General features: G+C 39.8%; 1 protein-coding gene across 2 annotated transcripts; it reads right to left on the bottom strand.

The window, feature by feature from the left end:
• Positions 1-259: 259 nt before the first annotated feature.
• Positions 260-19,540, bottom strand: LOC149298748 (ubiquitin-conjugating enzyme E2 H-like). Of its 2 annotated transcripts, XM_089487209.1 has the most exons (7): positions 19,488-19,540; positions 10,485-10,561; positions 3,676-3,750; positions 1,823-1,862; positions 1,316-1,368; positions 776-904; positions 260-384 (listed from the first exon to the last, which is right to left on the bottom strand). In XM_089487209.1, exons 1-7 carry the CDS (start codon positions 19,538-19,540, stop codon positions 260-262), a joined length of 552 nt encoding a protein of 183 aa, XP_089343335.1. The 2 variants fall into 2 exon arrangements, with proteins under 2 accessions (XP_089343335.1, XP_089343336.1); XM_089487210.1 differs by lacking the exons at positions 1,316-1,368; positions 1,823-1,862.
• Between the last annotated feature and the right edge of the window lie 1,368 nt (positions 19,541-20,908).

Here is a 20,908-nt window from a genome sequence, read left to right on the forward strand (position 1 = left end):
TCAAGTAGCACACAATGTTTGACTGCTGAACTCATGCACACAGCTACCAAAATGGAATGTGGGATACGCTATGCACATTGGGTTGAGAAATGACTGGGAAAATAAAGACCTAAAGGGTGATGATATACCAATGCTATTATTCATAAAAACATTGTTTAGTAATAAAAAAAATTGCTTTGTTTAAATATGAATATTATAGTCTGCTTCTCGTGGTTAGGAAATAAGTCTTTTTTCGCTTCCAAAAAGCAGATTGTTTTTACTACAACTCCATGTCTTGGGCTTCATCTTCAGAGAAGTCAGACATGGAGCTTTCAGATGAGCTGTCTCCTGTACGTTCCTCCTGTTCTTTCAGCGCCTCTTCTGTTGCATATTTCTGGATGTATTCTAAAGTTTGTAAGAGAAACCATATTGTTATGGAACATAGCTGTAAGCACACTGTTTCACATACAAAAACAAGCATTCTGGGTTTTTCTATAAATAATAATAAAAAAAAATAGAATTAGAATTATATTTACTGCTTAACATTTTGGTGCTTTTTACAGTTTATTTGTACAACCGCATCATACACGGTAATAATTTACAATGGGTGCAGAACTTAAATGGGCAGAAATTAGAAAGTGCTCTGGCATTGTGCGCACCATTAAGTGATTGATCATGCCAGTTTGGGGTAAGCCTTGCTATCAATTACATTAGTGTAACTGTTTTAATGGCTCTCACTTACCCTTAGAAACCTGGAAAAACAATAAGCGCATCCATTCTACCTAGGAAGGCTCACCTTTAATTTTTTGTTTGTATTCTTCTGGTCGATGGAGATACATTGCGGCTGCATCTCCATTAAGTGGATCTATTGGGTTGGGGTAGGCCAGCAACTGAGGCAGAAAGGATTCAAATATATTGGTAAGATCTGGAGGGAAAGAGCATACAATTGTTAATGGCAATTTTAAGTGTAGGGAAAAAAGCAATGAAAATGAGTAAGCAATTACAAAGTATACAGATGCGTTTAAGCACTAAACCATGAGTTGATGCACTTAGTTTCATTAATGTGACTATGCCTACTGAAGGGCCAGACTGTGGAGACCCTACATAATACAGCACATACAACAATGTATGTAACAAGTGGTGTTTCACTCTGAAATGTTAATTGTTGGCTCCCGAGAGGCAGCACCGCTGGTTCTTCATACACAAAAGCGCACTGGGGATATATTACCGGATTGAACCCATCCAACCAACTTGTCCTGTAGTGTTTTACAATCAAACACTTAAAAGGGAAAAGCATCACTACATCTAGTTTATCTGCAGGAGAGCGAGCACTCACCATAAAGGGCTGTCCAGGTTTGATTGATGACATCTAGACACACAGTACCTGACCTATAGAAAAACAACCAAAAATATATATAACATACTTTCAAGTACAGTGTGTCATAGTCAAAATAAAAGTGTATACTTAAGTAACAAAAATACCCAATAATTGAAGGGGGGGGGGGGGGTACCCAAATGTTGCAATGCTGCATGGCTTAAAACATGCAACTATTTGGTTGCAACCAGGAAACATTCTGTTAATATTCATATAGCTTGTCAAAAAGAGATCAGCTGTTTTCCTTCCTCAATGGGTTCCAGCACAAATACATACAAGTAAGCTAGTTTTATAATACCGTGGAAGAAATCATTTCTACCTGTACAAAAGGTTTACAAGCTAGCATTACACTTTAAAGATAATGTATTTGGTCATAACATTTATACAAATTGGCAAAGTTGTTAAAAAGAGCAGATTGGGTGGCAGGCGAATTTAATACAAAATGTGTTTTAAAAAGTGGTAACTTACGCTTCATCAATATTTGGATGAAAAATTTTGTTCATGAATCCTTAGGAAAGAGCAGAGAAGTATCAAATTAACTTAAAGGATTACAACACGCTGTTTCAATGCCCGAGAAGACAAGGTAATATAGAACGGCAGGCATGAACACACCTAGATTATCCGGGGAGCAAAAAAAAAATTTTTTAAATACATAAAAAAATATATATATAAATCAGAGCATTTTGTGTGTCCTCACACAATTTTATTTCATATACAACTATCACACTTAATAGAAGCAGATATGGTAGCCTGTTCTTTAATGTCCCTACACGATGGAGTGACACCCAAAAAATAATACACGAACAACTATCCTGCTGTTAGTTTGCCATTTTAGTATTATACTATATGCCGTTAGAACAGATGATTCTATGTTTTTGCAAATATATTCCAAGTGGAAACAAAATACAAATCTTATAACTAGTTTGGCAACGACCAGCGATGTAGTATGTCCCTGCAGAGCCATGAAATTACTACGGAATAAAACATCTCCGGTGTTTGGCAGCCACAGGGAATCTCCTCGTCAACAGTGCTACCGACACAGTAGGCAAACTAAATCGCTTAAAGTTATTACCCAACTAATACAAAACTGGCCCGGCATCCATGGGAGAATAATGTGCCCAAAACACAGCTCCTAAGAAGTTCTGCCTCATATCTTTCCCTTCGCACATTTATCTTCAGACTTCTTATCCAGATCGTGTTATAGATTTACTAAGAATAGCCCTTGAGCTGATCATTCAAAACATGGCACCACGTGGGTCCGTCGTACACGACACTAAAAGATGATCAGTTGTGTGGAGCCGTGTACTACTCGCATCTCTGAACCATAGAACTCATTATACTGATCCAGTTAATACCAGAAACTAAAGAAATGCCTATATCAAGGTTTCTCTGCAATTAAGCATGGTTGGTGAAACAGTGAGATTTAATTGATAACCATTTTAAAGCTGCTTCAAAACTTGTTCCCTTAGCTCATTAAGATGGTAGGAAATCAGTATGGACTGGATTTGGTTAAAGATACAGTCCATACTGACTTGGCCGGTGTTACAAACGATGGCTTTCCACAAAAATCTCAAACGCTGTCTATTTTCTCATTAGAAAATACGTGACAATGGACAGTAATTAACATTTCCAACAAAACAAAACAGATAGGGGTTGGGCAATTTCACTTATGACCAGTAGCCATGATTCTAACACTTTAAATGGGAACTGTTGCTGTCGCAGCTTTTCATATCACAAATGTATTACAACCCATAGTTTGGGGCTGTGTCCTACTTTAGATTTATTGCTGCAGAGATATTTAGTTTAAAATGAAGGGGCTATTATACACCAAGGAAACGGAGATGCGGCAGAAACAGCATTATCTAATTATCTACCCTACAACTACTACTCTCCTTTCTCTTCACCTGGGCTCTGGAACAGCACTTCCTCCTTACCTTTATCAGATGTTGAGTTTGAACATGCAAGACTTATACACAGAGTATATATATTATATACACACACACACACACATATACATAGAGGCCTTGCCTGTAAAACCCCACGTATTCAATGAGACAGACTGTATCCTTGTACAATGATTAAGGAACACGGTAATGAATCTGGCAGCTGAGCGTAGCTACAGGTTTCCTTTATCATACAACACCATTGTACCTACACTACAATACAATACACATGGGCTGTGCGTCCAATCCACATGCACGTGCAATCACTTATATTGGATACATTTGCTGAGGGGTATTGCTCACAGTGGCATCACGTGGCAAATCACTTCATTCATCAGATTAAGTGCAGCTATCAACCCAAGAAGTAAATTCTCATACCTATGGAAGGGGATTTGAAAGGATATTTGTCAGGAAGGTCCACTCGAACTTTCCACACGCCACCTTCATATGGTGCTGAAACAGAGAATGGGATAGAGTATTAGTATTCACAAAGACAAAGGCAAGACTGAAATGAAAAATGAAGCATTTTTCTCCATTACTACAGTTCAACATACCTCAGATACAATTTTTAGCTAATGCCAAGCGAACCGTATGAGTTGAATGTACTGGGTGCACATGGATCACTATTGGAGCACACAGATGTGCGTCTCGCTCCTGGATAGTTTCTTTCATGGTTATAATCTCCCCCTTTCTAAACAATCCAGTTGCATTCTTACTTACAATTCATGGAAGTTCTCCATTTAGCACGATTTCTGATAGAACAACTTATGGACCTACAAAGTAACTCAAACACTAACTGCTTCTGCGGAACTATAAGTAGAAAGCTCAGCGTTACCACTGAGATGAAACTACGTCCTACAGAAAAATGGGTTATAAAATTAAGTGAAAACATTTGAAACTAGAATAAACACAAAAACCCATACATAACTGGCAGTGAATCTAGTAAATCTGCAAATTATTTATCGTTTTAAATACGCCTGTCCTAGGACTGCCCCCGCTCATCTACCCCTGCAGTCGTCGTCCATACTAGATCGGAGTTACATGCGGGCATCGCCTGTGAGGGGCATTTTTGTGGATTTTTTCTACAGTTGCACACGACCTGCGCTAAACAAAAATCTAGGGTGGGGGCAGAAAACGAATGCTACAGAGAATGGGAATCGTTTGGTTTTTTAATATACTTCTCATACTAAACATTTAACTATGCCTATAACCCATTGAAGGGAAGAAAAAAGTACACACACATTGTATATGGCCGGGTATGTGACACATTAAAGGGGAAATCATAATTGCATAAGAGCGCTACCCTTTAGGGTACAAAGTATACTGTCATAAAGGGGTTAAAATAGAGGCATTACAAACCGTAGGCAGGAGTAGTCTAGGAAAAGTCAGTAGTATAACTTGAATAGGTTTGTTACATTTTGATGATCATGGGACATTGTCACGGCCATCTGTTTATAACCGTACAGGGCCTGCGTTTATGGCAGAGGTGCTTTATAAATAATGATCATTTGTCTGTTTATAGAGAGATGTTTGAGGAGAGCCAGGCTTGCTGTTTGATTGATGTTTACATTTCTTATGGAGTGGGCTGTAAGTTTTAACATTGAAAAAGTTATGGCAAAACAAAAAGGTTGTCCTCTAAAAGTTTGCAGTGGTCAAGGCTGGTTTGAGGCCACAGATAAAAAAAAAAAAAAAAAAAAAAAAAAAACACAACTGGGAGCCATACATAATCCATTGGCCTTCAGTTGGACAGCCATGACAAAGTCAAAGCGGCAACCTCTTCAAAATTGATTCATCAAGCCTTACTTTTGAAAGCCAATCTAGAAGAATAAAAGAGTGAGCTTATACCACATGTACAACACATCAAACACTGCCCATTTGAGGAAAAACCATTACTACGCAAATCATTTCTTTAGGAAACCCATGGGTAACAATTACAGAGGAGAATTGTGAGGATAAGAGGTCACAGCCTGAAATTACAGAGCAAGAACCGAAGTAATGCAAGACATTTTTGTTACATTGTGAGGCCGGGTGGCAAGTAGAGCGGCCTCCCAGCACAAGTAGTCTAGACCTTAAATCTGGATTTAAAATTTGCAGAGAACAGGCATAAAGCTACCCTGAACATAGAAGGATCAGAGGAAGGTTAGGGGTTTCTACAGAAGAAAAGGACAACCTAGAAGAGTCAAAGGCCCTAGTAAAGCATGGAACATAAGACCAGTGGAAGCGCTACCACAAAATGTACTCAAAATAGACATTTTTAGGGATCAGTCTATAACACTTTATTTACATAAACCCCACTACTCTACACATCTGCGTGTGCCTTTCTGCTAAGCAGGAGAAGGCCAACTACCTAGTAATCCATTTTTAAGCCCTGAATTGTATAAAGGCCATTTGAACGATAGGTGCTCGGCACATTGATTTGAGTGCAACTGTAATGCTGCTGGTTTTTTGAAACTTGTTAGTTTCCTGTGTGTTTTAAGGATAGGCCACCATTCGAACAACATCCTTGCAATGGTATACACAGACACACAGTTTCATGCTGATAGGACAAGATATCAAAAGATTCTTCTAGATCTAAGCTCTTGCCCTCTACTGCACTACTCATGTTCCTTTCACCCATTGAGCGGAGCGGCAGAATAAGACCGCATGAGGGCAGACTGGTGATTCAAATTGACCAGTGGCTGATAAATGACACTATGAACTTTGGAAGAGCGCGTCTATGGGGCACGATCGGTTTCGCCTGATTGCGCTTTATAAAATTAGTACTGAATCCAGTACTGAAGGCCAGTAGAGCGAAGCAACAAGTAAATATGGACACATCTGAACATCACTGCTAATCAGCATACTTGGATCTTTGGGGCACCATGGAGGATCTCTGGGTCGTGAGTGACGTTAAGGCACACCGCACTCCCCGCCTACCACTCAATTTTTCAATGTGCGGGCTGGCCTAGAAAGCAACACCAGCCGGAGCGCCCACTATCAACAGTAGACCTGCCCTACCCCACAAAAAAAAGGAGAGCTTTGGGTAGCTGGAGGCTGGATGTTGCCAGGTATGCTAATCCGATGCACCCCTTCTTGACAGCAGGGGCATACATCTACTGACAAAGGTTCCAGCGGGCTAATGACCCATGCTGCAAGGTTCTGATGGCACAGAAACTATTCCGTAGAAGGTCAGTGCATTGATATTATTGGAGAGGCTTGTTCATTCATGAGATATAAATTAATAAGCATCTGTGTACTACAATGGAATGAGCTACACAGAATAAAAAGATCCACTACAATATTGACAACTGTGGCAAGTACAGGAATCATTATGGGCCAGCATCTCTGTGGAAATAAAAACGTGTAGAGTTGTAGATGAATGTTCACAGATTACTTTAATATGTAGTCTTTAAAATAGCTGGGGGGCTATGGCTGCCTGTCTACTCAATGGCCAGCTGATTTTGCCAATGAAGCAGCCAATAAGTGGCAGGAAATAAATGTGAGTGCTTGTTATGCATGCACACGGGAGTCTGAACATCGCCAGCAGCATTTATGAAGCAGCAATGGAGCAGACTAGAGGAAAGTATGTCACGTGCCTGGATATACGCTCACATAAAATGCATATAATGGCTGATGTGCGTCTTATACTTTAAAATGGAGGCCGCCGCAAACTATTTAAAAATGGCCGCTTGGAGAACCTAGAGCAAACCTCAAGTAAATGAGTAGAAACTCAAAATGTAATGAACTATTAGAATAATTTGGACAGTTGATTACATATAGAATTTGCATTCACTTGTGGTGACCTCCAATATTATCTAGAAGTCTTATTTGAATTGCCTTCGTTCTTCATGTATTATGAAACAGCAGTGGTGGAAGCACCCCAAACAAGCGGTAACAAATTAAGAGCGGCTTCTGAGCCTCAAATACATATATTGTGTTTTCTCATTTCATAAGTGAATAGCAGGAAGGGGCAAGTACTTTTTCACATGATTGTAAGTCCTCATATTTGTTCTTTTTCAGTCTGCCAATATTTACAAAGTTTGATTATTAACAGGGAGACAGAAATGTAAAAACTGACGTTTTTTTTTTTATTTGCCTCTACTGACACATAGCTGTTTTATGGATCTTGCTTGTATTTAGACTGCTTTTTGACATGGCAAAAGTGATATTTCACCTCTCAGAAGTCCCCACTAAAAGTGTATAATAAAAAAACACATGTATTTTTTTTTTAAATGTGTGTCTAAATATCAGAATACTGGGTTACTGCTAAATTTACATGAAAAGTCAATATATCCTGGATAGGTAGCATTTGCCATGTAAATATCTATAATACACTAGTGTACTTATGAAACCAGGATGGATATAGATATACATATATGAGATCATTTTCCTCATGTGTTTGTGCAAATTAGACATAAGTGTGAACAAAATACATTGATGGAAGTTATTTTTTTCCAGGCATTGTTTTGATGGAACTTGAGACATGTTTAACCCCTTTGTGACAAAGGCTGATTTTACTTTTTGTACCCTTCGTGACAATGGCCTTTTTAACATTTCTGCGCTGCTTGTGTTTAGCTGTAATTTTCTTCTTTCCCGTTTACTGAACACACACACATTAGATATTGTTTTTTTCAGGACAAGAAGGGCTTTCTTTAGATGACATTGTTTTGATTGTATCATATTATTTACTACTAAAAAAGTATAAAATATGGTGAAAAATTTAGAAAAAATGACTGTTTCTAACTTTTAGTTGAAAAATCTTTTACTCATCTATAAAAGGTAATGAAAAAACCTGCTAAATGGATTCTACTATTTGTCCTGAGTTTAGAAATACCCAATGTTTTTATGTTTTTTTGCTTTTTTCTACCCATTATGGGGCAATAAGTACAGGTAGCGTTTTGCTATTTCAAAGCCATTTTTTCCAAATCTGGTAATTCTTCCCCCCATGTGCCATTTCGGGTATCTTTGAACCCGGCCAATGCAATTTACCCCATCAAGTCATATATTTTTGAAAACTAGACAGCCCAGGGTATTCCAAATGCTAGTATTTTAACTATTTCCATGCACCATATCTACCACCAGTTTTTGTCAAACTTTGTGGTAGTCATTTTTTTGCATTTGTTTTGTCACACACATTTTACTTCAGGTATGAATTAAAAGGTTCTCGTTTATGTCACTATCACAAAACACCCCAATATGTGTTCAGCAACATCTCCTGAGTACAGCGATACCTCACATGAATGATTTTGCCTGGCTGTTTGGGGGCAAAAGGGCCACATTTGGGGCATGCGCATTTTTCAATGTTGAACTTTGGCATTTGGGGATCCACTGCCTATGCCCTATTTGGTACATCTTTGAGTCGGGCCATTTCAGTGTGCCCAATAAACCCATATATTTTTGAAAACTAGACACCCCAGGGTATTTCAAATGCTAGTATTTTAACTCTTTCCATGCACCATATCTACCACCAGTCTTTGTCAAACTTTGTGGTAGTCATTTTTTTGCATTTGGTTTTCCACACACATTTTACTTCAGGTATGAATTAAAAAGTTCTCGTATATGTCACTATCACAAAACACCCCAATATGTGTTCAGCAACATCTCCTGAGTACAGCGATACCTCACATGAAGGATTTTGCCTGGCTGTTTGGGGGCAAAAGGGCCACATTTGGGGCATGCGCATTTTTCAATGTTGAACTTTGGCATTTGGGGATCCACTGCCCATGCCCTATTTGGTACATCTTTGAGCCGGGCCATTTCAGTGTGCCCAACAAAACCATATATTTTTCAAAACTAGACACCACAGGGTATTTTAAATGCTGGTATTTTAACTCTTTGCATGCACACATTTTACCACCAGCATGTTTTCAAAGTTTGCAGTAGTATTTTTGTGTGTGTATTTTTCCCACACACACCTACTTTATGTATGAATTTACAGCTCCTGGTATATGCCGCTGTCACACGACACCCCATAATGTGTTCAGCAACATCTCCTGAGTGCAGTGATATCCCACATGCATGGGTGTGTCATTTTTGTGGGAACTAAAAGGCCACATTTGGTACGTGTGCATTTTTCTAATTGGAAATTAGGTGTGTGGCCATCCTTCCCCCGGTGTTAATTGGGACGTTGTTGAACCTGGCCAATTCAATTTACCCCATCAAATCATACCTTTTTTAAAAGTAGACACCCCACGGGCATTTAATATGCCAGTATTTTAACTCTTTCCATGCGAGAATTGTTTTAAGCTAATATGCTAATTTTAGGACTTGCTCACAAAAATATATTTTTTATATATATATATTTTTTTTTGTCTTTTAAAAAAAAAAAATTTTAACATTTTTTTTCAACTTGGAGGTTCCCCTGATAGTGACATCAGTGGGAAATGATTTTTACATTTTACTAGTTTTTTACTATTTTTTTTCTAATTATTATTAATTTTATTTTATTTTTTTATTTATTTTTACTAATCACACTGTGATTAGAAAGCTGGGTTCCATTGACTTGCATGGTGAATGCAGTACCTGTATTCAACCTGCAAGTGGAGCCAAAGTCCTCTAGATGGTCTGGACCATCTAGCGAACTTTTAAAATTTGTTGGTTCCTGTTACAGGGCAGCGGCCATCTTGCTTGATGGCGAAGATCATCGGCAGCTGCGGCTGTGACCGCTCTCCGGAGCGGTCACAGCCCATCGAAAGGTAAGTGTTTGGTGTCGCTGGATGCCTCCTGATCGAGGCATTCCAGCGACACCATTTAAGTTTAGGAGGCGATCGTCGATCGCCTCCTAAACGCTTTTAAAACGGGCGTCCGCCGCCATACAAAGTATGGCGGATGTTGACGCCCCGTGGAGGGGCCAGAGATGGCCCCTTCATTCCGATCGCGGCGTTGCTGAATGCCTCGAGGTCGAGGCATTCAGCAACGTTTTTTGGGTGCAGAAAGCGAAAACAGATCGCTTTCTGCACCCGTTTAAAGACGTGCCGGTCCTGGCACGTCAATTGTCGTAAAGCACATGCTTTTCCGTGTCGTGCCAGGACCGGCAATTGTCGTTAAGGGGTTAAACACCTTGGCTTTCATCTTTGTATGCATTCCCAAACTGCAATGAGAATGTATTTTTATACATTATACACACATTTACCAAAACAGAATAAAAAACAAAATAGAACAAAGCGAACAATGGCAAGAGATGAGACGGTGTTTTTTTTTAAACTTACTTCCTTGTGGTCCATAAAATTTCACTATAAATTCATTGAGTCCACCTAAGATTGTAACTTCATGTTTACTTTCAATACTGGAAGAGCATGTTAAGGAACAGTTGAAAGAAAAAAAGAAAAAAAAGAAGAGTACTCCATATATCAAGAGCACCCATCCTCTGGCATTACTAGTCACAGACTCACCAGACTCAAAACCCGATTGTAGAGGTCATGCGAGAACACAGATCCATAACCTAATGGCTAAAGGTCTTAAAAGTATACACAGTATGCCTCAAATGTGATCCACACATGAGTAATAAAAAACAGATTTGTATTTATATATAGACACACACACACACACATATCTCTTAAGATTTAGAAGGCTCAATATGTGTAGATCTGAGACAGGGAACATTAGAATAAAACGTAATTTTCACGGCAATAAAAAAAAGTGAAGTCTAAGACTGGAAAGAGGCTTTCTGAAGAACGCACTTGTATTACCATTGGGCTCCTTCCTTTATAGACATACCTTAGCAAAGCTCAGCTGTTTAGTCCACCTGCTCTCATGCAGTAATATCGTAGAAGCCTAAACATAAAGTGGGGCATTGGAAAACCACTGTATGCACTATATATTTCTATATAACATTTACCATTTATAGTGGTATAGTGAAGCGATATCAGATTACCAACCGGTATATCAGCATTAACATGTCCAGAATACCCAACTCCATGATATAAAGAAAAACGATTAATCAATGACAATATAAGCGATATAATCAATCTTTTAAATATGCTTACATTTACAGAAGATTAAATATTTTAGATATTGTATTTATGAGGCACACCACAAAATGAGCTCACTACAATGTTACGGAAGCGTTTACTCAGCCATTGCCAAAAAAAGTCATATTTGGAGCAGAAGGTTAAACAGCATTGAGGGAAATTGGCTGGAAACGGTCTGGCATAAGGCATAAACCTGCGCTTCATCTTCTAAATAAGTGTATTAGAAATGTGCATCAACAGTGAACACGAAGCCAAGCACAGAATGTGCCGCTGCAGACACGGGGCTCTTCCCAAAAACAAGATTAGTTCCTGGAATGTGCTCGGCTGTCACTACACAACAGCTTTTATTTTCTGCCGTAAGACACAGGTCAGCAGCTAAAAATAAAGCATCAACATGATGGGACTTTAACCCTTATGTACTTTTGGGGCTTGAAGTCAGTTTATAACAGGAAGCCAAACATCACTAGTCATCAGTAACAAAGTTTGTTAGTGGGGAAAAAAAACCCAAAAAACTGTGGATATAACGTAAAAAGGTTAAAAAAAATAAATTAAATAAAATACAGTGAGCCGATTCTTTATGGCAATGCTAATGAAGTCCGTTCATTCAGAGACATTCATTAATCAGGGTGTCCAGCTGGGTAATTAACAATTAGCCACTGTGTTTACCACGGCAAGTATAAGCAGCCAGGGAGCGTGCTCTGTTAGGGAGCCCAATCTACTAGATAAAAAGAGTGGTAGATAAATGGAACAGCTTCCCACCAGAAGTGGTAGAGGCTAATCCAAAGAGGGAATTTAAACATGCATGGAATAGGCATATGGCATAATCTTAAATGTACATCTTAAGTGTACGACAAGACCAAGGACTGATTAAGGTTTGAGTGTTAACATTTTTCAAGTGTAAAAAAAAAACAAAAAAAAAAACAAACTTTAGTACACATTACAGAACAACAATTTAGCCGTCGCAACTACAGTGGCTACAGAAGGTGGATGTAACCATCGCGATTAACAGTTCCAAGGCCACATCGGCTACACTATCCAAGAACAGGTGCTTGTTATTAGTTACAAAAAGGGCTGTAGAGGAAGTTGATACCCAAGATTGCCATGCCCTGCAATAAATATAGAAACTGCACCATATAGATTTCGGCAGAACGTAACCAGATCCTGATTCTGCATACACACAAGATACTAGCCAACTATGAGAAAATAAGGTTCTGAAGAGAAAGTTTGTATGGTAGTTAACACAACTATATTGTAACAGAAAACTACATTACTAGAAGTATGTCCTGAGGGTTTGCCTCAGTCACGGATGACTAAAATAAAGGTACCTTAGAGGCACGCTGACCCAGGGGACAACAGGGGCCGGTGTAAATTCTTCAAACAGGACTATCCATCTATAGGAGTGCAGTGGGGTTGTGTAATGTGGTGTTAAGTATGAATGAGTGTATATACATACACCAGGAGGGTGGGGGGGGGAAGCAACTTAGGAATTGTATAGTTAACATGCATACATTTTCGCTAAAAGAAGTTCACAGCAGGTATACATAGTCCAACACACTTGCAGTTCATAGACTTAAGGCCAAAATTATTTCCTACCAATGTTGCTGGGGCAGTGCCTGCCTAAATGGAGCCCTGTAATTTGTTCATGACAAGTGAATTTTAAAAATAAAATGTATGTATGTGTTTCTTAGCTTAAAATGTTAAAAAACCTATAAAGCAAATCATTTCTCATTAGAATCATTCTTGGTATCCTCAAAATAGCATACCTCCCAACCTTCACCCCTGGCGAATTGGGACAGCCGGAGACAAAGTGTCTATGCAGAATGCATTCTCCAGTGTCCCAGATGTTGGGAAATAAAAGCAGGACCATGTTTTAAGGTTTATTGTTCCTGTCTGAAGAACGCCGTTTGTATTCTGTCAGCAGAAGTGAGACTCTTCTTGGCGTCTCTGATGAATAGGCCCCAGCCATCACGCTATCACAGTGATAAAAATAGCTTTTTTTGCTATGAAATCCACAGGGGTGCCTGATAGTCACAAGAGATCCCTGGGGTCTACAAATATCACAAGAGAACCTCAAGTCACAGTGCTATCTGATGAGAGTAATGACAGAAAGAAAACAATTCTCACTATCTCTCTACCTTCTCTGCAGGTCCATGACCGGTCCCCTTTTCCGCAAATCAGCAGCTTTTTTTCTTGCCTCTTGTTCATCCACTTCTCCCGAGTATCGGCTCCGTTATCCAGGTACTTGCGCAAAAGGGAAGAGCCTCAGCACACCACAGGGACGGCCTCTCCCTTGTTCTTCCAGTCAGCAGAGGTGCTGTCCCCGTGGTGCGCAAACGCCTCCATCCTTTTGCAGAAGTACTCCAAGAGACCAGAATATTACAAGCTAACTGAGAAAAAGAACGGCTCCTTGAGTACTTCAGCAAAAAGCAGAGCCACAGGGACAAGCGGTCAGAGAAGGCAAAAGAACGAAGATAAAACCTTGTTTTATAATTGAGCACATACAGCATAAATAATACCTTCCCAATAGGTGATGGAAAGAAATAAAAAAAAATTGCCGTCCACATTCCAAAAATACTTTAAGAAAATTGTGTGTTAGTGAGCTTTTGCCCAACAAAATGTGAAAAAAAAAAAAACCTACGCATGAGAGAAGATTGCTGTACCCCTAGGATGTTGATGAACATAAAGCTAGGTATTTATCATGAAATAGGAATCCTAAGCAAAATGAGGTTATAATATTAGTGGTTTCTAATGAAAACCTTGATTCTCCTGACAAAAACATGAGCGGGAAGGAAATCACCGTCCCTTAATGGCTTAATCCTTAAAAAAAAAAAACAAAAAAAAAACAAGACAGTCTGCACGCACGGCTGGGAAATTTTGTGAGATTGTGATACTGAAGAACTAGCTTGACAACAAATGTCATTCTGCCATTGGGCATATTTGGTCACATTTTATCCTATTTCGGTAAGAAGGTTTAGTTTATATAAACACTTTTCCCAGAAGAGTTATTTGTAGCTACTTAGTGGCTAAAAAAAGTATTGCAATACAAGATCTAATACTAGTTGAAATTGCGTAGAGGACATTAAAAGGTTCAAAAAAGGTAAACTAATTGTTGTTGAAGTAAACTACATCTATGGTTTATTAAAGTATATCTGTGTTAACCTTTCTTACTATAGATACATATTTCTCCATAAAACAGAAGCATTTTTGCCTTTTTACCATATGCTTATACAACCACAATTCTTATTTATTTATATATATATATATATATATATATATATATATATATATATACACACATACACACACATATACATATACATCACATAACGTTGTTGTAAAAATACACCAACAGAATGATCTGTATAGAAGTAGTCTGGCACTACAGGAGCTTACTTTTTGTTACATTAAACAGATTGTATATGATGGCCATTATATGTTATATAGTACCTTGGCACTAGCCATGTGTTGCAGTGATTAATTTATGGCAAAGCTTCCAGTTTGAGTGGGACCAAGGATTCTCATTAACCAATATATCACGAGGACTTGAGATGACTTTCGTCAGAAAACAGAAGAGAGGCTAGAGAACAGATTAAAGTCAGTGAAAATTGGACGTGTGTAAATACTAACTGAAAATTAAAGGTTAGGGGAGAATAGACCCCCCTAAATATATCATTACCAGCGAATCCATATATTTGCTAGTACACATAGCAGAATCTGCTGCCAGTAAATATGAACAATAATCTGTGAAAAGCTCATGTCCTAATAATTTTATTTCTCACTCCCTTGGTAAAGGACCCCTTGCAGTACTGTACTGTAACTGGTAATTGTTCGAAGATTTGAAGGCTTTGTACAGAAAACTTTACTTAACCCTTAAGAAGATGTATACTTACTTTACTTACATGAAAAGTAGGGTTTGCACAACCGTCATCTTCAGCATTTGAGTAAACAAAACCAAAAAACAAACAAACAGTGTAACTTACTGCTGATGGTTTTCTGCTGCCTCTCTCAGGCGCAGACGGTCCCTAAATGCATTGTTGGATCTTGGATACTTATGGTGAGGTTGCGACAGCGTGTTACAGACACGGCCAGCACTCAATGTCAGGGAGGGACCAGGCAGCTGGAAGTGATTGGTGGCAAGATAAGCAATAAAAAAATGTTTCACCCAAAAGGTGACTGTGCAAAACATTCTCTTCATATAAGTAAGGTTGGCTGAATAGTTTCATTAAGGGTTAAAATTGCTTAACGTCACTTTAAGGTGTTAATGATGGGCAAGAACCCCTTTCTGAAGACGTCCGAGTCTGTGGACTCACAACCACATAGAACTATACAGCCAATGGGGTCAAGCTATAGAAAAGTAAATGAGGCACGGTGCTCGCTTGTAACATCGGTGGCAACCAAATCTCTATTTTAAGAAAGGACTGGTGTTTGATGCTTGCAGCTGCTTAAGGTGCTATACAATGGCGATGCTTTATGTTACCGGATGGCAGCTACTTTGTATTTACACATAAATACATACAAATATAGCCACTTGTGGTTTTAGAGCTGACGTCAGATATCTGTAAACAGTCTCCCTCCTTCCGAGCTTGCTGCCCAGATGTTTATCTGTATACAGTCGTACACAACACCAAAAGGCTGTGAAATTTGAATGACATGCTAGTAATCAGGGCTCATTTCCATGTAGGTCAAGGTCTTTAATGGCTTTAATGGTGGTTATCAAAATATCAATTTGGAAAAATAGCTGACCAACATAAGTTTAAAATACACTGGGTTGGCATAACAAACATAGAACAGGACCGGTGCATGCCACCCAAACTTCTCTACTCAAGACCAAGTCAGGTCACATGATAGTAATGATGTCATTCTGTACCCATACTGTCAGGGACTGAGTGCATTTAGGATTTTAGAGAATTGGGGAATTGGCTGCTTGGTAGGCAATGAGTGGCATGAAAAACAGGACAACCTTTGGGAGAGCTTGCATTGCAGATCTGGAACGTTTCCTAAATTACCTTAATATACATTAATTTTTGTAACATACAACATATTGTTTTATAAAGCGCCATTATATTCAACCTATAATACACTCACTAATTAATAGGTATTTTTCATTGTTGAAGATGCATGTGACAATGGAGTGTCCCTTTAAATATAAACAAGCAAAACAAAGGCTGCATCCACAAAACCCACAGGGTCTCAAGTGCCAGAAACAGCGGCTTATTTTGGTGTTTCCATGGAAGAATAATACCTTAAGCGTCACTGTCACTATCAAAGTGTAGTAATACAATTTAAAGTGTTATGATTTCTACAGGAAGAAGACATCCAGCTTGTGAGACACACATGTCTTCAACCATTCCCAATTTGCACATTTGCACACATAAAAAAGGTTATAATGCAAATCAAATGGTTGGCATCATAAAAGAAACAAAGCATGAAACTAAAATAACCCAGAATAAAAACTGCAAACTCCTTAGCTAATGCTATTTCCTGCCCGAGAGCCATAATATATTAGACATCCAGGTTACACGTAATGCCCGTAATACGGATAGGCTTTCGCCCCATGTTTATTCCAAATTTAGCTCTCCTTGTATTCTATATATTGAATACACTAAGGGTTAATCCTGATGCTAAAGCTTGAATTTTGAGCAATTCTGAAACAAAAGGAGACACAAAACACAACCGCGCTAGACGTAAAGCCCATGCATCCTGCCAGGCCAGTCAGCCTGTGTATATAAAACACGTTCCTTTGTCACTTGATCAGCTGTTCGCTTCAACCCAGCCCTCTCCCCGCTTCCGGGTAGTAACAGGGCAGCCAATCACATGCCAGAAAAGCTGACAAAACAAGCAGCTAAGCACTCCCGCTTGCCTCTAGTAATATGCAACAGTTTAATAAGAAGTTACAGCAAACACGGGAGGAGGTGGGGTGTTGGGATTTCCCCCCCCCCCTCTAAGTGGGGGATGCTTTCAGGTATTTAAACATGCATTAAGAGGGAGCGCCCCCCCCTTGCCTCTTTAAAACTTCCTTAGAACATTTATTTTTTTTAAAAAGTTAGTCTATGCGTGTAATCCTTTCAATCGCATAAAATTAACCCACAAGGGCCTGGAATAGTTCCATAACGGACATGACTAAAACCATATTTATAACTGAAGGCACTCTGGAGGTGAGGGCTATACAAATAGGTTTGTTGGGAAGGGGGGTCGGGGTGAGTCAGAATTTCTGCAGGCTGGTTGTCATTACCAAGCCCTAAACATGTCCACCTCGATGTTAAGCAGAGACTTGATATCACTCAAAGAAAACAAAGGTTAACACTCTCTCATTCAGAAGAAACAAATGCCTGTGCTTAACCCTTGCATGGAGGATAACATGCAGCTCGCCCTTCTGGCCCACAGAGTTGTTTAAATTAGTCAGTTTCCCTGTACGTTCAAGATGGCAGCAACGCTAGGTGAGAGGAACACACACAGTTCTCTCTCCTGACCCTAGATAGTACAGAACAAGAAACCAGGAGGGACAGGGCCCCTACTCCAGGGGAGTACACAACCCTCCACCTCCTCCTTCCCCGCAAACCCAATGACTTCATTTTCCAGGCCCAAGACAAACATCTAGTGTCCTGCCCTACAAATACACCCAGGGATTCAGTCAGGGGTTAGTATGTTAGACTTGTTGGGTAAAACCAAGGGCGTAAAAAGGGGGGTGGAGAAGCACAACAACCATAGAGGACAACTTTTTACAAAGCCCTCCCCGCACAACCCCTATAACACCAGTGGAGCCAAACAGCCCCCTCTCCAGCTGACAGGGCATGAAAAGATAGGTTGATATATTAACTCTTTAGCGTGCAAAAGGACTCGCAAAACCATATAGGTTAAGCACCAAAAGGGGATTTTGACTTTGTTTCCCCAAATTATGTAACACAACAGGGGTTTTACTACAACGTCTAACAATGTTTTGTTCAAACTATATTAATTCACATCTAAAGGGTGTTCTAACAAATGCACACATTTCATTCCGGCCCCCTTGAATTCGGTATTCGACAAACACAGGACCATCAGTACTGAAAGGCCTGCAATGCAGAGCTGATAAAACCAGTAGGATTAGAGTTATTCATGGAATACACTGACGAGTTCAGAAACCGTACAGTCTGTAGGTGGAACTGAACAAAGAAGCATCAATGTTTATCATTTCGGTATTAATCGAGCACCCAGATGTCAATTATGGCTACGATATTTAATATTTAAGTGGATATTCAGCTGTTTTTATGCTGCAATCCAACATACAGAGACACACACACACACACACCAGTAAACACCAGTATAGCATAAAACCCAAAGATCTGAGCCTTGTATCTACAGTCTTACAACAACAAAAGAGACACAGCTGAAGACAGAAGAAATATGGATAATCCTGATTATGTCTATAAAGCAAGATTACTCAATATTTTCCTAGAGGCAAATAGAAACCACCAAGACAACAACCCAAGTAACAAACATTACAATCACAGGCCAAAAAACAGCCTAAAAATAGCTGCATGAACAGGCAGCAGCTTGAAGAGAAACCTAAAGATCAGGAATAAAGCACACGGAAAACAGTGGGTTAACAGCAGGGACATTCTACATACTACACTCAGGAAGTATAGCTATGACGTTAAACCACAACTCTACTGCCCAGGAAGAGTATACGAAATGAATCGGGTACACAAACAACTTAGGCTTCGTTGTCTAACCCTCTTAAGCCCCCCTCCCTCCCAGTGAGGCCTTCGTGTCCTGCCACCCCGAAGGCTCAGATCGCCAAGGCTACAGCAGCCACTTGTGTGTGCATGACTATTCACTCTTACATGACACATGTAAACACACACACACACACAAAACATACAAGTATGCGATCGTCCAAGCGCCGCGTACACGCAGTACAATCCGGACAGTAACGTATACACCGTAGATTTACCAGACACAATACCTGCACACTCGGAGACATGTCTTTACATACATTGGTACATACGGCTCGATCCAAAAGTTAGATACCGTATACGTTGATTCGCTGTAGAGCAGGGTACACAGACAGCACACTTTTTTAAATCAGAAAAAAAAACAAAAAAAAACGAATTCCACCCCAATATCCACGGCAGAACCTGCCACAATCAAACCCACCGTGGCATAAATGACAATCGTCATACCGATTACTTCACAGCAACCTCGGTCGACCATTATTTTCTTGCCCCATAACCACCATATATTTGCCCCTGAGAAGGATACAGTTTGACCACATCAGTGTCCATTCGCCTCTTGCCCGGGCTGGGAGATGACATGATTTCTTCTCCCCTCCCGGGGTGTCCCTTTCCACTGAAAGCACAGGGCTGATGGCAAGTGACAAGACGATAAGACGGGAGAATGGCCTCCCTCCCCAGGGCCCTGTCAGACAGCGGGGCCGCTCTCGGTGGTTGTTTATATTTGCGGTTTGGGGGACAGGACTCGCCGGCTGTTTTCCCCCACAACAGCCCCAGGAATCCGGTGATGATACCGTCGCCTTCACAGCTTACGAGGGACTCCCCTAGGATAAATAAACAGTCATACAACCGACTCTTAACGCCACAGTCACGTGACCTCACCACTAGTGACGCGCCGGTCGCGGAGGAAGACTTAAAAACAAAGGGGGAGGGGCGAAATCCGCACCGCGAGAGGCGGAGCGATGTGCGTGCGTTTCAAGCCTCTCTGTGAGGAACCCAGACCTGCCTACCTTGCTTAAACCTTTTAAGTATTCGCCGAGAAAGAACTAAGCAAATGGCACGCCCGTTTTAAAGATGGCCTCTTTCGACACACAGCAAAGACTTCTGGGAGTTGTAGTCTTTTCCTCGCACTTAACTCCAGTTTCATGAAACTGTCAAACGTTTGTGGTTAATCACTGAGAATTTTTTTATGTTCATTTTAGCCGATCACGTCGCACTCATTTATAATTATAGACGGATTTATGGCTTTTAGGGGCAATTTGAAAAGGTAATCAAATAAATATTATTTTGTTATAAATATTACTATTAGCAGCTGCAGCGAGATATTTCTACTAATCTTTAGGGGAATTTTTGTTATTTCGGGTTGTTCCATTAGAATATGACACTGTGATAATGAGTTCATTTTAGAAAGCATGTGATGTGTCATGTCCCAACATGCTGCAATACCCTGCAAACACAGATAAGAATGACTGAGCAAGTGCTGCCTCCTCTTTTGCATGTCAGCATTTTTTTTGTCTGAAATAGTATTTATTTGTTATTGTACACTTTATTATTGTAACTGGATAATTACAACTGTGAGTGGAAAACAAAAAAAGATACATTACGGAAATAACAGCATCTACCAGGCGTTTCCCATCCAGTACATGGCTGACCATCTGGCTGGTATTCAGGTCTTTGGGGGGTAAAGAGTTAAGCCTGGGGTAGGATCGCTTGTTGCCCTGCGGGCAGTCCGGAATGAGGGCAAGTGTGAAGGACATACATCAGTTTGAATTGGTTCTCCAGCATTTGAAAATTCTGTCCAGAAATCAAATATAACTTCCACATTGCTTCATTGGTATTTTTGTTGTCCGTGTTGGCACTAGCAGTAACATTACCTCTTTTTTGAGGGATATTATTTTTTTTTCTTATTTTCACAAATCTTTTTTATTTCAAGACAATACGATAGCTGAC

The sequence above is a fragment of the Sceloporus occidentalis genome, unplaced genomic scaffold (genome assembly GCF_023333645.1).
Source record: "Sceloporus occidentalis isolate IW3139 unplaced genomic scaffold, rSceOcc1.0.p SCAF_31, whole genome shotgun sequence".
Taxonomy (NCBI): domain Eukaryota; kingdom Metazoa; phylum Chordata; class Lepidosauria; order Squamata; family Phrynosomatidae; genus Sceloporus; species Sceloporus occidentalis.